This window comes from Elephas maximus, chromosome 2, assembly GCF_024166365.1.
Source record: "Elephas maximus indicus isolate mEleMax1 chromosome 2, mEleMax1 primary haplotype, whole genome shotgun sequence".
Taxonomy (NCBI): Eukaryota; Metazoa; Chordata; class Mammalia; order Proboscidea; family Elephantidae; genus Elephas; species Elephas maximus.
The window spans coordinates 63,400,319-63,421,417 of record NC_064820.1 but is presented as its reverse complement, the minus strand read 5'-3'; the positions used below and the strand labels follow the sequence as shown (position 1 = coordinate 63,421,417).

The window sequence follows — 21,099 nt, the reverse complement described above, 5'->3', positions numbered from 1 at the left end:
ATAAAGGATCTTGCCTAATCCTCATTTGATTTCTCCTGTGGCCATGTCCAGACCTCCATTTTCTTATCTTACCAAATTTGAGATAACTCTGAAGATTGTCCAATATAATTCAATTGTGCTTTAAGAGAATGTTTTAGTATATTTTGGTCACTTTTGATGATTTTGTATTAATTTTTCCAGTTAAGTTTTCCTACTGAGAAAATCCCTTAGAAATTTCAAACACAAACTATACCAAAAAGGTTCTGTGATCATTTATTTGAATGAAATGTTTTAGAAAATTTGTAAATTTCTTAAAATCTATGTGTTCAATTTATTGAGAAAATGAGAAGGGAAAGAATCACTTCCTAATAGGGAGGATGTCATTGTCTTTTACCTTCTAAATAAGACTGACAATGTTTAGTAATATGTTACATGTGTATATAACCCTTCACTTCTCAAAGGATTTTCACATTTGCATCTCATTTGATACTATTCACAGTCATAGGGGTAGGAACACGATTATGCCATTGTACAGGTGAGATTACCAAGGTCCAGAGAGATTTGTCTTTGTAAAAAACAACACTAAACATTTTGATCATTTATAGAAGAATGTAATTTTGATAATGTTATTATAAACAAAGTGTTATGAACTACTGAAGCAAAACATGATGAGAAACAGAAGTACCTGTTGACCAAATTAATTTAACCAACTGAATTACTTAGCACTATCGAAATTTGGTTTTCGGTTTTAAGACTGAAATAAGAAAAAAAGGTTAAATTGGTCAAAGGAGGAATAAAGCAAGTATGTGACTGACTCACAGAAAATATATACGAGTCTATACGATGAGGCTAAACTCAGCATCTAAAATATTAGCTTATATAAGGTAGAAGAGACGTTCTTGTCAGCTTCCGCTCAGAAGACTGTCACACATTTTGTTAAATATAGATACTGCAGAAGTAACTTAATTCCCGAGAAGAAAATTAATAAAGAGGAAAAGGTCAAATATTACCACGAGTACAGTAAGGAAAGAAAGAAATGAGAAGTAAATTTAAACTGCTTTTACTAATAGACAATATTCTATAACATTAGGGACAACTACATAACAGAAAGCCGCCCAAGTACTGTCATGAAGAAACTCATAGTAACAGAATAAATAACTAATTACATTAAATATATTTAGCTTTATTTCTCTTAAAGTTTTTCAAAATTTCATCTAAAATTATTTCAGCTTCTGAATGGCAGTTCCTTCCGTTGCTGCTCTTTATCCAAAAATATAATGCTGTGTGTATTTGCAAGCACACAGAGATGCCATATGCTGTGCAAAATAATGGGAGAACTCTCAGTGACAAGACAAACAGGGCCTGATGAAATAGAATTTAAGCACAGAACTGTGAGTTTATTGAATGCACACTACCTGTTAAACCACTTAAGTTAAAAACGGGTCCTCTCTTCCCCATCCTTTGCAGAGTAATCATTAATACATAGAACTCAAAGATGATTCAAGTAGCTCTGTATTCATGCTTGCTTACTCTATTCTTACATAGAGAATATGTGGGGAGGGGACAATGATGAGGAGGTGAGTGGACATGAAAACCAGGACACACTTGCGAGCCTCGCTAACTAGTCCCCATACACTCTACAGAAGTTTAAGACTCACCACCGATCAGGCCTTTGGAGTGTGGCCCATGTGGGTATTCTCTCAGCTCGTGGCCAACATTCCCCATGCCCGTCTCAAGCTGCTACCCATTCTTTAGCAGTTAGCAAGTCCCTTGCCAGTTCTTGTGCCGCCGATGTGAGTTTTCAGTCATAGCCATGCCTCTTCACTTCCTTTGCCCATTAATGGAAGGGTGGCCTTGCCTCTAGTCCTGAGTTTGAAAAAAGGAAGAATGATTGCCTATATGTCTTTTTGTATCTTCTTACTAGGGAATCTCTAAAAATACAAATAAAAGGACATGTTTATTACAAGGGCTCTGTTACTCACTGAATTGACGTAAGAGTTCACAGTCCCCTCTTAGCTAGATTTTCATCTTATAGCACTAATGGCATTTGTCTGCTTTCTAATCTTGACTTGTCATCTGAAAGCTCTCTTCCATTAGCTAAACACGGAAAGGTACCATGGCTAAATCATCCCTACCCCATTCTTGAGTTTTCCCCTAGGAAGGAGTACCCTCACCCTTGATTTTATGCTATAGAAATAGTGGGCCTAGGGCCAGTATTCCCAACCTATGAGCTGAGGCCCCTGGCACACTGCAGGAAACTCACATGAGAGCCAGGTGTATTTTAAGTTTTCAAGGGAAACACACCCAGCAAACTAATAGCTTGAGTAGTTCTCAGTTTCAACTTTAGGTTGTTTTCTGTGCTGTCACATCTTTGCAAAGCTGGGTTTTCAGCAGTTGCTATCATAAAAAGCAAACACTATGTGAAAACTAATGTGAAACAGAAAATGAGGGTGCTAGTATCCGTTCTATCCCCAATAGTTCAGTCTGCCTAGTGCAGTTCCTTAGACTTTCAGGCTTTCTGTCAGCTTGCTGTTAATCATCTTGACACTTTGGGGTTTCTCCTAATCTTATTTTATGAGTTGAGTTGTGTCCCTTAAAAAGGTATGTTGAAGTTTTAACTCCCAGTATCTGTGAATTTGACCTCATTTAGAAATAGGGTCTTTGCAGATACAATCAAGTTAAGATGAGGTCACTAGGGTGGGCCCTAAATCCAGCATGACTGATGTCCTTATGAGAAGACAGGCATGTGAAGACAAAGGCAGAGACTGGAGTTATACTGACACAAACTAAGGATACCAAAGATTGACAGCAACCGCCAGAAGCTACTAGAGGCAAAAGGAACGAGGCTACCCTAGAGCCTTCAGAGAGAGCATGGCACAAGTGACACGCTGATTTCAGATTGCTAGCCTCCAGAACTGAGAGACAATACACTTCTGTTGTTTTAAGCCACACAGTTTGTGGGAATTTGTTATGGCAGCCTTAGGAAACTAATGTACCTTGGGTCAAGAAAAATTTGTTGTCATTGAATACTGGGCAGTAGTGTCTAAACAGATGTAAGACATCAATTCCCTGCAACCCTCTCATCAGAGGCAGACAAGTTATAAGCAGAAAGAGAAAGAGCAGACATTCTCACCTAAAAGGCAGGAAGCTGCAGTGTGGCAGGAAACCGTTGAAGTAGTCAGTGAATGACATTGTCTCCCAGTAAATGTCGTGAATAATCCTAAAACCAAGACCTTTAACTTACAGTTTCACTTCCAGGGAGAACAAGACCACATGCAGATCTCCTTTAATGCTTACAGAACTACAAACCGAGTTTGTCATAATCGTGAGGGCCTGGGTTTTGGTTTGTTTGGTTGGTTATTTTTTTGCTTGTCTGTTTTTGTTTTTCGCCAGAACACAAGCTTTCTGATTTTTGTATTATCTGAAAGTCCCTATGGCAATTTTTTTTAGTGCAATAAAATAAAGCTTCTAGGCATTACAATTTTCAATTATGAACACATTTTTGGAAACTAAAAAGAAGGCAGTTGGCAAAAACAGCCGTCTTACATTAAATTGTAAAGTTAATTGCATGTATTGTGTGTGTTTGGGTTCTTTTCATGTACTTTTTTTTTTTTATTTACTGTACTTTAGATGAAGGTTTATAGTCATGTACATTCTTGATTTTTGGTACATTGAGTTTTCATTAATTTACTCCACCTTGCTATGAGTCATGTGGCTAGTGACTATCATGTTGACCAGTGGCAAGGGGTTTGTTTTGTTTTACTATGAGATTAGGTAAAATGTTTAAAATGTTTCATTTTTTTTAATGTTTTCTTTTGCTTTTTTGTTTGTTTTGAATTTATTTCAAGGTAGCCCAGCTTGTACTATTTAGCCAGAAAAAGAATCTGATGTTTCTTAGCTAGCTTGTTTATAACCCAGCTCTCCTAATACAGGAGAGCTTTCAAAGGGGTAAAAGTATATTTCAAAAGGCTCATGATCAAATCTAGCAGTTCTGAGTTCAAGTTCAGAATATTTGCAAGGTACACCATGTTTCCTCCTTTGTTGTTTCTGCTCTGGTAGATGCTTTTGGGAGTGAAATACAGGTAGTCCTCGACTTACAACAGGGTTCAGTTCTGACAACTCCTTTGTAAATTGGTTCTGATGCAAGTCGAGTACCACATTTTTTTTTTTTTTTTAGTTTTTATTAATATTGCCTTTTATTATCAGTATTTTTGTAAATCCAATCTTTATCTGTCTTTGGGGGTTGGAAACATTACATATAAACTTACAGATGCATTTTTATATATACCCATAAAAAATACAAATAATTTTAAAAAATGGATGGTCTTTAAGTGCAGTTTGCGGTTACTTAAATACTTCTTAAGTTGGGGTCTACCTGTACATACCTTTTAGCTATTTCATAAGTATTTGATACGTTTTTAGGGATATATAAATAGGCACTTGTTATTGTTAGTTGCTGTTGATCGGCCCCAACATGGTGACCTTACGTACAACAGAACCTTATGTATAACAGAGGAAACCCTCGTGGCGTAGTGGGTAAGTGCTACGGCTGCAAACCAAAGGGTCAGCAGTTCAAATCCACCAGGCGGTCCTTAGAAACTCTATGGGGCGGTTCTACTTTGTCCTTATATGGTCGCTATGAGTTGGAATCGACTCGACAGCACTGGGTTATGTATAACAGAAATATTGCCTGGTCTTGTGACATCTTCATGATTGTTGGTATGTTTGAGACCATTGTGTGGCTGGCATATTTTTTGTATTTTATGCAGAATTTTCCCATACAGTTTAATACTTGACCCTCAAAATAACCATATAAGGGAACTAGTGAAAATATCATTAGTTCAGTTTTAGAAATCACAGAATTCTGCTCAAATATATTGTGTCTTTTCTAAGGACACACACACACACCCCCCACACAGGCACAAGAAATTAGAACCCAGGTATCTTGACCCTGAACCTAGTGAATTTGGATCAATTGTTTCTGCTAGAAGGTTCAGTAGTCTTTAGGTAATTAATTAATTAATGCAATTAAGCTAAAATCCTTATTTTCTTTTGATGGAAATCTGGGCAAATCTTTTGATTTAGGGGCTTTGCCAAACAATCAGGAGTTTTTTTTAAGTTAATGCTCTTTGCCCCCAAGCTCAGAGTGGGTGCTTTTTTTCCAGTTACATAAAGTATCGTCTCTCTTGGAAGATGTATAAGTTGTCCCTCAGTATCCACGTGGGGGATTTGTTCCAGGACCCCCCACAGATACCAAAAGTTACGAATGCTCGAGTCCGTTATATAAAACGGTCTATCATTTGAATATAAAGGTAGAGCTAGGGGCAGGGACTGTGAGGTGCCCACTGCCCACGTGTGTCTGCTCTGACAAGTTCTGGTTCAGGGAGGGTAGGGGAGAAGAGGGCTTTGTTTTTCCTGGCCACCCCCTTCCCATGTGAGGAAGTGGCAGGACCATGTGGGCTCACAGTGGGAGGCACTCACCAGGGTACGCCCAGGTCAAAGGGCAGGGTCTGATCTGCAGAGTGGAGTTGGCATTTAGAACACAGGTGACACTTTCCTAATTGCTTGTTTTTGGAACTTCCTAGAATCTCCCCTCCCCCTGCCCCCCAAATATTTTCTCTCTGTAGTTAGTTGAATCTGCAGATGCAGAACCCATGGATAAGGAGGTCGTTTTTAAGTATTGCTCAAGAGCTACACTGGTCAACATGATAGTCACTAGCCACATGTGATTTTCTTTTTAATTAAAATTAAATAAAAGTAAAATTTACTTCTTCAGTTGCACTGGCCACATTTCAAGTACTAAGTAGCTACATGTGACTAACCAAACCAAACCCACTGCTGTCAAGTCGATTCGACTCATAGCAACCCTATAGGGCAGAGTAGAACTGTCCCACGGGGTTTCCAAGGACCGGCTGGTGAATCCAGCTGCCGACCTTTTGGTTAGCAGCAGGACTCTTAACCACTGGGCTACCAGGGCTCCTAATGTGGCTACTGATGCCATCTTGAACAACACAGATACAGCATATTTCCATTACTGTAGAAGAGTTCTTTGGCTCTTCTAAAATCTAGAGTGTGAACTTCCATGTGGATTCAGAATAGTCTGAATCTATTTGCCCAAGCAGAAAGCAGCATGGTGTGGTAGAAACAAAACAGTATTTTAACGTTTGCTTTTAAATCCAGCTATGCTGTACATTCCCATGCCTTGGGATTTCACGTACCTGTACGATTTCAAAAAACACCTGGGAGACTGACCTAGTATTACTAACTCTTTACTTTGCCAATTAACAAGAAAATTGCCACCAATATACACAACCATTTCATTTTTAAAAGGCATTTTTACTTTAGTAAAAAAGAAAAGGCATGATCATAGAATAAAGGAGAGTTTTCAAAATGAATAAATTTAGCTTTTCGAAAAACTCATTCTCCTGGTCCATGTTTGTTCTCTCTTTAACAAGGACCAGTAAACATTCTGTTGGACAAGCACTGGACCTCAGACCTGCACTTGGAAACCACTGAACTCTGCCACTTATCAAGGGCATGGCAGCCGACGAGTTTCTTAAGTTCTCGGAGCCCAGTTCCTTACCTTAGAATGGGAATATGATCATCCATCCAATGCAGAGTCATCGGGATTAAATACCATGTGTCGGGGAGCATAGTGCCTGGCACATAGTGGGACCCATAAAACTTAACTGCTCTCACTGCTCCCTACCTGCGCAAGCCCTTTGTTTTAAACTACTGACTCTACCACATGATGATCTTTAAGGTTGCTACATCAGCTGCCCATAAATCTTCCTACCAAGAACCCATCCTGGAAAAAATCCAAGAGGGGAGGGTCACTGGTATTAAGAAGAAAGGGCCTGTCAAATAAGATGAACTGTGAAAGAAGAGCCCATTCCTAGGGCACAAAGGGAGGGTGCTTGTGAAAGCTGGCCTGTGATTTCAACCCTTTCCTGCTTCCTTCTTCTCCTTCCGTGGAAATCAGCCTCTCAGGTTAGGAGTTAATGCTACTGAAAATAGTTGGTGACATCAGCACTCATGGAAAAAAACAAATTCCTCTATTGTATTGTTTTTATTAAATAAGAGAATCAAATATGCTTAGTGAACATATTTACACATGTTAAACATGTTTTTAATTAGTGAATTTGGAAACATTTTTTATATATAATTTTGAAAATGGATTGTCTTTTGCCCATTATATAATGAAGAAATTTGAGGGCATTTATTGGCATCATGTACTTTCTTTAATGAAGACTTTTGTTTGTTTGTTTGATGACTAATAAAGAAGGAAATACATTTAAGATTAGAAAATGTTTTCTGTTGCATAAATGCCAAACTCATTCACTTTATCTTCAATGTGTGTGTTTTACAAGCTGTATGAGCATACATGGCCCCAAAATAAAGAATTTTGTTTTAAGAAATTTTGGGCAAAGATCAGGCCAGACCTTAATTTTTAAAATGTTCATAGGAAATAAGGAAATGATTTAAATTTTAGAAAACTAAACCAAACCCATTGCTGTCGAATCGATTCCAACTCGTAGTGACCTATTAGACAGAGTAGAACTGCCCCATAGAGTTTCCAAGAAGCGGTTGGCGGATTCAAACTGCTGAACCTGCTGCAAAAGACCTTTTTAAAGTATTAAAAAGCAAAGGTGTCACATTGAGGACTAAGGTGTGTCTGACCCACCCTCCCCCCCCAAAAAAAATCCATTGCCATCGAGTTGATTCCAACTCATAGAGACCCTATAGGACAAAGTAGAACTGTCCCACAGGGTTTCCAAGGAGCAGCTGGTGGATTCAAACTGCCAGCCTTTGGTTAATAGCCCTAGCTCTTAACCACTGCGCCACGAGGGCTCCTCTAAGGCCATATCCATTTCTAAACTGATAGGCTATTTTTTAATCATCTGATATATACCTTAAAATATAATACTTGGAGAGCTAAAATTTTTCCATGGAGTAGTGTAGACAAAATAGTATGCACATGTATGTATGTATACACACATACATATGTTGTTCTTAGGTGCTATCAAGTCAGTTCTGACTCAGAGAGACCCTATGTACCACAGAACGAAACACTGCCCAGTCCTGCACCATCCTCACGATTGTTGTTTTGCTTGAGCCCATTGTTGCAGCCACTGTGTCAATCCACCTCATTGAGGGTCCTCTTCTTTTCTGCTGACCCTGTACTTTACCAATTATGATGTCCTTCACCAGGCACTGATCCCTCCTGACAACGTGTCCAAAGCATGTAAGACGCAGCCTTGCCATCCTTGTGTTTAAGGAACATTCTGGTTGTACTTCTGCCAAGACAGACTTGTTTGTTCTTTTGGCAGTCCATGGTGTTTTCAATATTCTTTTCCAATACCACAATTCAAAGGTGTCAATACATATATATACGTATATGTGTACACATATATATACATATATATATGTATGTTTCTAGGGAAATTTTATAACCTGCCTTCTATATTTCCAAATGAAGGGACGAAAGTTACCGTGAGGGAAAAAGAAAACCCATCACCATCCCTATCAGTCCGAGAATTTGAGAATATAGTATACTATTTTGTCTATACTACTCTGTAGAAAAATTTCTAGTTCTGCAAGCATTACATTTTAAGGCGTATTTCAGATGATTAAAAAATATATCAATTTAGAAATGGATGTGGCCTTAGCGGAGCCTAGTGGCGCAGTGGTTAAAAGCTATGGCTGCTAACCAAAATGTGGACCTTATCAGATGGAATACAGAGGAATCAAACTGCCTACATCTGTGAAAAGAGAAGGAGGTGAATCTCAATATCATTAGCAAGAACTAGGCCAGGGGTCGACAGTGGAACAGACCATCAATTGCTCGTATGCAAATTCAAGTTGAAGCTGGAGAAAATTCATGCAAGTCCATGAGAGCCAAAATATGGCATTGAGTATAACCCACCTGAATTTAGAGACTCTCCCAGGAGTAGATTTGATGCACTGAACACTAATGATCGAAGACCAGACAAGTTGTGGAATGACATCAAGGACATCATACACAAAGAAGGCAAGAGGTCATTAAAAAGACAGGAAAGAAAGGACTGAAATGGATATCAGAAGAGACTCTGAAACTTGCTCTTGAACATCGAGTAGCTAAAGTGAAAGGAAGTAATGAAGTAAAAAAGCTGAAAAGAAGATTTCAAGGGGCAGCCCAAGAAGACAAAGTCAAGTATTATAATGAAATGTGCAAATAACATACAGATGACACACCTTGCTTGCTAAAAGCAAAGAAGACTTGAAGCACTTACTCATGAACATCAAAGACCGCAGCCTTCAGTATGGATTGCACCTCAACATAAAGAAAATGAAAATCCTCACAGCTGGAACAATAAGCAATATCATGACAAACAGAGAAAATACTGAAGTTGTCAAAGATTTCATTTTAGTTGAATCCACAATCAATGCCCACGGAAGCAGCAGTAAAGAAATCAAAGGACATATTGCATTGAGCAAATCTGCTGCAAAAGACCTCCTTAAAGTGTTAAAAAGCAAAGACGTCATTTTGAGAACTAAGGTGCCCCTGACCCAAACCATGGTATTTGCATTTGCCTCATTTGCATATGAAAGGGGGACAGTGAATAAAGACTAAAGAAGAATTGATACCTTTGAAGTATGGTGTTGGTGAAGAATATTGAATATACCGTGGACTGCCAGGAAAATGAACAATTCCATCTTGGTAGAAGTACGGCCAGAATGCTCCATAGAACTGAGGATGGCGAGACTTTTTCTCACATACTTCGGGCATGTTATCAGAAGGAACCAGTCCCTGGAGAAGGACATCATGCTTGGTAAAGTAGAGGGTCAGCAAAAAAGATGAAGACCTTTAATGTAATGGATTGACACAGTAGCTATAACAATGAGCTCAAGTATAGCAACGATTGTGAGGATGGCACAGGACCTGGCAGTGTTTAGCTTCATTGTACATAGGGTCACTATGAGTTGGAAATGACTTGATGGCATCTAACAACAACAACAACAATGTGCTCTGGTCAGACCTGTCATTATTACTCAATTACAATGACACTTCAAATCACAATTCGTCTGCAAGCGCTTCAAGCACAAGCTATTGTTTTCATTGCTGCAGGTGTTTATATAGTTGTTGATTCTGTCAAATTTTCTGATGTTTTAATTACAATATTGTTGTAATTAGTCTTTGTGAATCTATGTCAATAACTTATTTTGAGAATTAAGTAATAAAGGAACGAAAGGAGTGATATAAGGGAATTACGATTTACGAGTAACAGTACAGCAAACATTACTAAGGATTCTTTATGGTCTGGTCCATGGGCGGGGGGTGCCTGACACCATGTGTTACTGCAATGGGTGACACCAACCTAGTGACGCCACTGGCTCTTAGATTATTTTAGTCCTTGCAACCTTGCCAAAATGCACACTTCAGTAGTTGTGACATAAAACTCAGCTTCTGTGTTAGATTATTCGATTATGCTAAATCTAGGTGGCAGTACCTTCCAAGAGAAAAATCACAACTGCTGGTCTTGTCCACTTAGCAGCAGGTGTGGCCAAGGTTGGCTGTGCTGTGCAGAAACTTCATTCCCAAGGGTTCTTAAATGGAGGTACTAATTTTTGATTTACAATGGATCCGGTTTCATATTAAAAAGCCAAGCACTACAGAGGCTCCATATCCTCAGGTGATTGTAATACCAGTGAAGCACAGTTTTTCATTTGTTCTTGTTTTTGCAGCATATTGATTACTGGGAGTTTATCAAAAATATAATGCCTCCTTTATAAGTAATTTTAAAGGTTTTATTACATTCTGAAATACAATATTTGTAATTTCTCAGAGCCAAGATTTAAAACACGCAAAAAACCAGATCATCTCTTTTAAATGAAAATCTACGGAAAAATATAATTTCATTTTGCAAATATACTTGGTAGCTGTATTTTTCCTCAATATTTTTATTATGTGAGACTAATTTCATAATTTTAATTTAACAGACTAAACCCATTGCTGTTGAGTTGATTCCTGCTCATAGCAACCCTATAGGACAGAGTAGAACTCCCCTACATTGTTTTCAAGGCTGTAAATCTTTGCTTGAGCAGACTGCCTCATTGTCCTTCCACAGAGCAGCTGGTGGGTTTGAACTACCAACCTTGCAGTTAGCAGCTGAACGCTTAACCGTTGTTCCAACAGGCGAGCAACATAACATATTCAACGTTGCCATATATTTAGCACTGAATGAGCCCAATTTCTCATAATAGGATTTTAATATTTAGCATTGTCTTACTAGTGCTTTATCAAAATAAGCATATTTCCTTTAATAAGTTATTTTAAAAGGAATGAATGAACTGAAAGGAATCTGAGTAACTCATGCAATTAAATAAAAGAATTTTTATTTTAAAATATAATCAGTGCTTGCATTTTAATACATCTGGGCTGATAGCTTCTTGAAAATTTTAGAGATAACTGAACATAGAGTACAATCATTAAAATTATTTGAAAAGAAAAATGACATGTACATTTTTTCATGATACAATAATGTAATGTTTAATTCTAAAAGCAGGATATAAAGTTATATGATTCTAATTCTGTAAGAAATTACATACTCCATGAAAGTTATATATAACCTACATGTGTTCACATACACCAAGAAGGAAAATGGAATTAATAGTTATCTTGGGTGGTTCTTTAAATTTTTCTATATTTCTACAATTAATGTGTATTTTATATTCAGCAAAATAGATACTACTTTTGAAATAGATAACCAAGTAGATTGTATGTGTTATTTACTTATTCATTCATTTATTTCTTTTAAGTATATTACTTTGTATGTATTCTGCGAACACGGGAATGGGGAAGAGTGAGTAGACATTGACCTTCCTGTGACTAATTCTTCAGTGTTGTCAAATACCCTAGGCTCCAAGAAACATTTTTATCTACATATTACAAATGGGAATATGCTTCTTTCTCTGTAATTCTAAGGAAGGTGGATTAAGGGTGAACTGATGTATGAATGATAGTTATGAGTTTAGGGGAAGAAAGACACCAGACTTTCAAAATACAAATTATCTATATGCTTACTGATTCTCTAATCTTCTCAACAAACCCCACAGGAGATTATCTTTCTAGTTTTATAGCTAGAGACAGTGAAGCACAGAAGATCAAAAGGTTTGCACCAGATTCATTTCACAAAGTAAGCACATGGCTCGTCATCAAAGTACTAGCTCATACAGCCACTTGCCATGTTGAAGTTTGCTATGTTTGACTTTCAGAGGTAGTGGTCACAATTGCTTTTATTATTATAAGATTAGGACCCTTTGTTCAATGAAGCACAAACTTTCTCCTAATAAATTACACCTTCTTTTTCTCCTAATTTGGTAATGATGAAGCAAGCATAGAAAGGTAGCCAGCCTAGTGTGTTTCAACATAATCTTGAAATGAACTAGTTTACAAAATTCTGTTTTCAGCTTGAATTTGTTTTTTAAAATGACAGGGAGCTTTTCCATTTTTTTTTTTTTTTAATGTTGGTTAAATTTATAACAACATATTTGCTGTATTAACCATTTTGAAGTGTACAATTCAGTGACATTACTTACATTCACCGTTATATTCACTATACAACCATCACCATTATCCATTTCCAAATGTTTTTCATTACCCTAAACAGAAACTCAGTACCCCCTAAGCAGTAACTACCATTTTCCTATCCAAGGGCTTAGCCATGTTGAAGTACTTGAGTGGCTTATGTATCCCAGTGAGATCTTCCTAAGAGGATTTACTTTGAATTCCCCTCTTTCAGTTCTTTTGCTATGTTTGTGACATATTACCAAAGGAATGAGTATAGAAAATAAAAGACCAAATCATACATAAGTAGGAAAAAGATGGCTGGAAGTGTAGAGAGTAGACATTCAATTCAACAGTGTACTGTTGAGTCTTGACTTCCCTGCCTGAAGGAGTGCCAGCTCTGGATTTGACAAACCCTCCTCATTGGGAGGGAGTAGAGGCAGGGCTCTCGGGGAGGAGGGAGGGAAGGGTGACCACTATGGCTCAGCCCACTGGTGGCCAGGCAGGCCTCCCAAGCAGGCAGCACCTCCTTCCACATCATGAGACTGAAGACCAGTGTGACACCGACTCCCAAAGGGACCTGCAGTGGTGCATCCAGTCTGTTCTGGAACTTTCTGCTTTTGTTTGTACTCTGCTGCGACTGCTACCTGGGTACAATCCCCTCATGTCCACATATAGACGTGCTGTTGTAGTTGTTGTTGTTGTGGTATGCCGTGGAGTTGATTCCAATTCATGGTGATTCCGTGTAACAAAGTAGAACTACCCCATAGGGTTTCCTAGGAGCAGATCTCCAGCGAAGCAGCTGGTGGGTTCAAACCGCCAACCTTTAAGTTAGCAGCAGAGAGCTTAACCATTGTGCCACCAGGGCTCCTTCATACATACATACATATACAAACTCGCATATACATACACACATACATGCAGTGTCAAAAATAGGTTTTTCTTCTGTTTCCTCCCGGCTGTCACTTTCTGTCTCCACCTATTCCCACAATACTCCAATCCTAAAACAAAAAGCTATTTTTTCTCCTTAAAGCAGATCCCAGATGCTTTCTTTTTACAGTTTGTTGTTATATTCGTTTGTTTTTATTATTTAAATGAAAGATAATTTATATAATCTTCCCCAGAAAAATTATATCCCCAGGAGGTACAATTTCAGGTCTCTATTCACTGCAAAAATTTGGATCTAACTTCCTAAGTCAGTTTATAGGGAGCCTCTCCCATCTCAGAAAGCTCAATTTTATTGTATAGTATTATAATGTATCCCAGCCCCACTTCAACCACTAAAAAACCAGTTGCCACCCAGTTGGTTCTGAGTCTGGGCAACCCCATGTGTGTCAGCTCTACTCTAACTGTGCTCTATAGGGTCTTTAATGGCTGTTTTTTTTTTTTTTTAAGTAGATTGCCAGGCTTTTCTTCCAAGGCATCTCTGGATAGACCCAAACCTCCAGCCTTTTGGCTAGCAGCTGAGTGTGTTAAACATTTGCACCACCCAAGGACTCAGTTCTTAGAAAATAAACTTTGTAGTCAAGCAATTATAAATAATAAAATTGAACAAAAGACTGTTCCTTGGGAAAGAACCTAGATTTCCTATTACATTGACTCTGGCCACCTGAGCTACCTACCTCTAGTCTCACAAATAGAATGGCAGCATAGTCATTCTCGTGGCTATGTGTTGAAGTGGGATAATAATTTATTTGGTTACCACATTGAGCAGACATATTGACCTGCCTTTTCTCCACGTACAATATATCTTCCATCAAGGAATAATAGTTTTTAAATAGAATTTTTATCTTAGGAACCCTTGTATTATCTTGAATGCAATATGTAATATATAAATCTATCAGAATTCTCTTATGTTTCTGGACTTCTAACCAAGTAGGAAGATAACACCCACAGTTTACTGATTTGATTACCACATATAAGAGGGTTTGGCTGCAAATGACTCTTAAGGTGCATTGCGTGTGTATAGAAAGTTGTCAAATGCTCAAGTGCCTCACCCTGTATTCTGTACTAATGCTTTTTAAAAACTGGCTCATCTATGAGTATTTCTCAATTGTGTTGTTAGAGTGGGTGACGCCTTCCAAACGAGTAGGTGAGAGAAGTTGCAGCCCTAAGCTGCACTATGTTTACAGCCAGAAAGCAAGGTCAGGGTGATTAGCCAAGGAACAAATCCAACTAGTCTTTTCTCGGCATTGTTTGGAAATTTGCCATTCAGTTTTCTCTCTCGTCTTCCACCAGCTGTCCCTTTGTGACTACTCTCCTCTTACTTCTGCCATTTTCCTAGACCCTCATTTTTTAATTACCTTTGAGGTGTTCTGTAGGAATCAGCCAATGAAATCAGCCAGGCATGGCTGTGCAACTTACCAGATATGTGACTTTATGCTAGTCTGTTAACCAGTTAGAGCCTCAGTTCCCTCATCTGCAAAATGGGAGTAATTTCATCCATCTTGCAAAATTGCTGTGACAATTGATGATACTGTATATAATATTCTCCTTACATTTGTATTTGAAATTTTCCATTATTATTATTATTTTTAATAAGGCCCTTAATTTTATCCCCTTCCCTCTCTCTCTGTTATCACTGTTTTTAAGTTTAGGTCTTCATCTCCTCTGTCTTCCAAACTGATCTCCCTGCTTCCTGTTTCACCCCTTCAGAACTCTTACTCCTTTACTGACTTGCCATGTTGACCCAAGGGTCCTTATTAGCTATCAGTTTTCTGAAGTTTTGTGGTTTCCTGACTGAATAGGAAAGCAAAACCCATTGTGGTATAAAACTATCTACTACTCACAAATGGTTAAGCACTCAGCTGCTAACTAAAAGGTTGGTGGTTCAAACCCACCGAAGAGGCTCTGCAGGAAAAAGCCCAGCAATCAGCTTCTGTGAAGACTACAGTCAAGAAAACCTTATGGGGTGGTTGTACTTTGTCACATGGGATCACTACGAATTGAAAACAATTCAACAGCATGTAACAAAACAACTACTACTACTACTTATTATTATTATAGCTGATATTTATTGAACATTTACTATGTGCTAAGCACTTTTCTCAGCACTTGGCATTATTAACTCATTTAATCCCAAACAATGCTATAGATACATCCTATTATTATCTCCATTTCATAGATGAAGAGAGCAAAGAAAAGAGAAATTTAACAACTCACACAAGTTTACATACCTAATACATAGCAGAGCTGGGATTCCAACCTAAGCTTCTGTCATCACAGTCTAAGATCTAAGTTCTTTACATGTCTGATAAGGGGCTATATGGTTTTCTGCCTGGCTAACCACCAACCACTTTTCTTGCATTTTCTGCCTTGCTTGCTATGCTCTAGAATCACCGAATCACTCACTGTAGCTCCTCAGCCCCACCATGCTCCTTCTCGCCCATGTTCTTACCTTGCCTTCCTTGGCCTCTGTTGTCCTTGCTTGCTCCTCCAGCCACCCTGGTGCTCTTGCCACTTCTTCAGCTCACCACACCTGTCCCACCGTAGGGCCTGTGCTCTGCTGCTCCTCTGCTCCAATATCCCATGACTACCTCCCTTACCTCCTCAGGTCTGCTGGAATCTCACTCCTCAAGGAGGCTACGCTAACCGTCTTATTGAATATCCCAACCTGCCTTGCCCCCAGTCCTTATCTCTACCTACCTACCTTTCTACCTAACTAGGACAAAGGTCCTCATCCTGCTCTACTTTTTCTTTTTCTCCCAGTGCTAACTTCCCTGTTGGTGGTGGTGGTGGTGGTGGTGCTGATGGTGGTGGTGTTGGCTGCCGTCAAGTCGACCCTGACTCATGGTGACCACATGCACAATGGAATGAACCACTGCCTGGCCCTGTGCCATCCTCATGGTCAGTTGCAGACTGGACCGTTTGGATTCACAGGGTTTTCACTGGCCAGTTTTTGGAAGTAGATCATCAGTCCTTTCTTCCTGGTTTGTCTTAGTCTGGAAACCCCACTGAAACCTTTTCAACGTCATAGCTACACACAAGCCTTTGCAGACAGACAGGTGGTGGCTACCCACGAAGTGCATTGACCAAGAAGCAAACCCAGGTCTTCCACGTGGAAGACAGAAATTCTACCACTGAACACAATTTATTTACTTATTTATGATATTTATTGTTACTTGCCTGCCTCCCCATTGGACTGGGCACTTCTTCAAAGTAGGGACCTTAGTCTTGTTTACTGTATATTCTCAACACCACAACTGTGCCTGCCAGGGGATAAGTACATAAAATTGTTGAATGAACAAATATGCTCTTTCCTTTCCCTCTTTCCCCTAATTAACTTTTCCTTAGCTTGGAAAAGCTAGCTCAGCCTCCACCACCCTTGAAAGTCTCTTCTTAATATATCTCCTCTACACTAGACATAGAATCGCTCCCAGTTCACACAATTCTCTGTGCATATTTCTATCAAAGGACTCGGCACCTTGCTTATAAAGTATATTTTTGTTAACATCTTTAGAATGGATACTCCCTTTCAGTATCTAGTTCATTAGCACCATACATGATACGTGTCACATACACAGGAAATGTTTCATAATTCATGAATGAATAAAATAATGTGGTTTGGAAATGTGTTCCTCTGTACAAGTGACAAAAGCCCTGGTGGCACAACAAAGGCTAAGTGCTCGTCAGCTAACTGAAAGGTTGGTGGTTTGAACCCACCCAGTGGTTCCTTGGGAGACAGACCTGGGGAATCTGCCCCTGTATAGATCACAGGCTAGAAAATCCCATGGGGCAGTTCTACGGTGTCACATGGGGTTGTTGTGGCACCTGAGAACAACAACTATACCTGAGTATTCCTGCTCATGCTTTAGAGTTCTACTCACGATTGTGTCTTCCAGGAGGCCCGTTCTCATGGGAGGGGGCACAGCTGAGGACTGGCTTATATGTTTTCCCATAGCTTCTTCTTCATAACTTTTTCATAACTGTTTCAAAGCACTTGTCTTATTATATTGAAATTCTTCATTTCTCCTTTTCTCTCCCCTGCTAGTCAGTGAGAAGGGAAAGGAAGCTTATCTTAATTGTCATTAGTCATCCCTTGGTATCCGAGGGGCATTGGTTCAAGAACCCCCAGAGATACCAGGATCTGCAGGTGCTCAAGTTCCCTTTAGGAAATGGCTTCGTATTTGCATGCAACCTATGCACACCCTCCCCTTCACTTTAAATCATCTCTAGGTTACTTATAATTCCTAATACAATGTAAATGTATGGAAGTAGTTGTTTCATCACAATTGAAGACTTGCTTGGGGAGGTAGCCTTTCTCTTCTTTGAGTTTCTGCAACTCTTCTGGGAATTCTGACACTGCCTGGGCATCAGCTGATGCCGATTCTCCCACGATCTTGAAGTTCTTGAAGCTTGAGCACTTTACATAGCCAGCCAGCCAGCCCTTACTGGCCAGAAACTCTTTCCTCTTGCTCTCCTAAACTGCCTCACACTTAGCCTTTGAGGGATTGCTTTGACCACTTCATTGCTGTGTAGGAGCCATTTGTTTTTTCACAGAAATAAAGAGTGCACACAGTGCAAGTAGTGTAAGGTGAACAATCCTCAAACAAAGTGTTGGAGAGAGACTTGAAATGGGGGGAGGCTACAGCAGGGGCTGCCTACACATCATTTCATTCTCGTGGATTCAGCTTAGTGCTCAGCACATGGCAAATTCAAGTTTTGCTTTTTGAAACTTTTTTTTTTTTCCCTTGAATATTTTCTATCCTTGGATGGTTGGATCCCTGGATGTGGAACCTGTGGATACAGAAGGCCGCCTGTATATCTTCAGAGCTCAGCATAGTGAATGGCACAGATGAGACTGTCAGCATTTGCTAATGAAACTGAATTACAGGTCATCCCATTTAGCTGGCTTGTAAGAAGTCAGAAATACAAGTACAGAACTTGAATCCAGCTCTCTCATTTAATCTATGACCCATGTTACTGTGAAACCAGCAGATTCTTTATGATGGTTCAAAGGTTACACAAAAATGGGCTCTGAAAGTATTAAAAAGTGTGTACCTCCAGGAGGTAAATTTGATGTTTAAGTGCAAGGTAAATAACAATTATGAAAACAAGGTGCACTGCAAATTTGTCCATGACTCTGTCATCAATTATAATGTGCAAACATGAAAACATTATCAGTATAATCCAAGTTAAAAAAAAAATTGTAAGTTTCAAAATTTATTTGTCAGGAAATTGTAAATGAAAGGGTTTAGAGATTAGTTGAAGGCTCCTTCCATCCCCTGAGAGACGGGTCATTCGGCTGTCTCTTGCCTATGCTCAGTCACAGCCTACAGGATTACGTCTAAGATGGCAAATGTTCGTGCTCACATTTTCTAGGAAAGAACCATTTTGGGGTTGGCCTCAGAAGATCTGTTTTGACTGACATCCTGGCACTATCACTCGTTAGCCTTTGACCATAGTGCCTCTCTGATCCTCAGCAGTCTCCTCTGTGGATTGACTCTAAGTCCATCTGCTTAGGCCTCTCAGAGTCTAGGATTCTATGACTAATCTCTACAAGGTACAGTTGCCCCTCAAAAAACGTGATTCCAGAACCCAGAGGTGTAAAATAACACATTTTCTTGAAAGTGGGTTTGTACCTTTTCCTGCTTTTTATTTTCAAGATCTCTGTGTGTTTTGAGGATGACCTAACAACTGATCTACCTCTAAAATGTGATTCTGGAACCAAGGGAGTGCAAAATAGCACATGTTACCTTAAAGTGTGTTTGAGCCTTTTTTTTTTTTTTTCACATTTTTATTTTCCAAAATCTCTGTGTGACTTGAGCATGACCGTAACAACTGGTCTGACTATTGGTAGCAATCCATTAACTAACACCTGTACACTCTTTGTACTGTAGCCTATTTGGTGAGTGCTGTTTTAGGCCATTTAGGTCCTTCTCAGATTGTTCATAAGTGAGTTAACCGTTCAGTTGAGGGGTGCCTAGGGTCATGTCCTGAAGCCTTCTGTGTAGAATAACTACCTTCACATTTAATTAAAGCGATTTGGCTAGCTAAATCAAGAAACATCCTGGGGAGATTTTGGAAATCCTTTGCATGAATTATCCATGCTAAGAAAGCCTGTGAAAGAACTCTGGGCCCCAGGTCTCGCACTTTCCCCCAAGTAGAAAGTTACACAACTTTCTTCGCCTTTCCCTGGCTCTCGGAGACACGTCACGCTGCCACCTTGCTACTGCATCCCAGGGCATGGTGTAGCTGAGGTTGCTGCAGTAACAGCACACATGAGGTAACATTCCCCCATAATAACAGTGGCCAGGACGTGAGTCAGTTGAAAAGTTTCACTGGGTTTTTATTAGTGTGTGATGCAGTCCCATGTCATCTACAGTTCCTAGCCTATTCAAGACTTACACACTTGATGCTAATCACCTTCAAATGTTAGCTGGTCCAGGTCCTCTCCCTGAAGCCACAGCAGTTGCTGCCTCTTCCACAACACTAGTTAGTAACTCCTTACTAATACCTACAAGAGATGCCAAGAGCAACACTCAGGCCACACGCCTTGACCTTGGCTTCGACTCTTGTATATCCTGTGAGCTTAATAAGCAACAGTGACCTTGAATGATTGTCAAGAAGACCCTCTTTTTACCCAAGGAACTGGACAATGGTTAGCATCTGCCTCCCAGAAGAAGTGTTTTCCATCCAGTGGTTGGGAAGAATGTGTGCTGAAGAATGAGGATGGAATTACTGTAATGCTCTATGGGAATTTGTGAAAGTGGAAATTACTGTTTAATACTGATGAAAGGCCGTCACAGAGTTATTGGTAACGTCTAATACAGGATTTGGTTTCTTTTTCAGACATGGAGATGACTTGATTGTGACCCCATTTGCTCAGGTAAGCACAGCTTAGTGAACGAGCAGGTTTCCTACAGATGTGAAAATTTAATTTGGAAGATTAGTTTCTCGTTCTTAATTTGACTTTAAATCAAATACAAGTTCAAATACAAATTTTGTGGTTTATTCAAACAATGTATAGGCAACGCTAGCGTGTGTAACCTTAGCCATATTGGTCTGTTTCTATAAGCCCATAATACAAAGAGTGTCTTTTCTTCAAATAACAAATCACATAAGTGATATACTTAAATGGAACTATATTTCCTTAACTGACATAAGTACTAGAAGCAGAAGGCTATACATACTTAAATTACACCTAGTATACTTGTTCAGTGCTTGAAATTCAATAATCCATTTTGGCCTGATGCTTTCTTTACCTGCTTTTACATATGTCTGTGTGCAAACATTTAACTGTGGGGTATGTTTATGTTTATTTGTTCGTCGTAGGCATGTAAATCATGAAAATATTTTAACCACATAGCAGGAATCTAAGAAGGTGATAAGGTGATTTAAAGGATTTTGGAATATATATAAGAGCGTTGCTGACCAGGTGGCCTTCGTATAGGCTAGCACTTCTCAACCCTGGCTAAGCTTCAGAATCCTATAAGTGCTCTTATCCCAGTACCCAGGCTATACCCCAGACCAAGTAAATCTAAAAATCTAGGAGTGGGATCCAGGCATCAGTATTTTCTAACAGCCTCCCGGTGACTTCAGTGTGCCGCTGAGGTTGGGAGCCACTGGTACAG

The 21,099-nt window shown here is 39.3% G+C and overlaps 1 protein-coding gene across 16 annotated transcripts in view; it reads left to right on the top strand.

Annotated features, from left to right (window-relative positions):
* The window catches only part of PDE4D (phosphodiesterase 4D), a 1,645,162-nt gene that overhangs the window by 1,391,448 nt on the left and 232,615 nt on the right, over positions 1-21,099 (top strand). For all 16 annotated transcript variants that reach the window (XM_049857545.1, XM_049857590.1, XM_049857581.1 and 13 more), the window contains one exon: positions 20,318-20,354. In XM_049857545.1, coding sequence (XP_049713502.1) covers positions 20,318-20,354 — 37 coding nt within the window. The remainder of the gene's footprint in view (positions 1-20,317; positions 20,355-21,099) is intronic.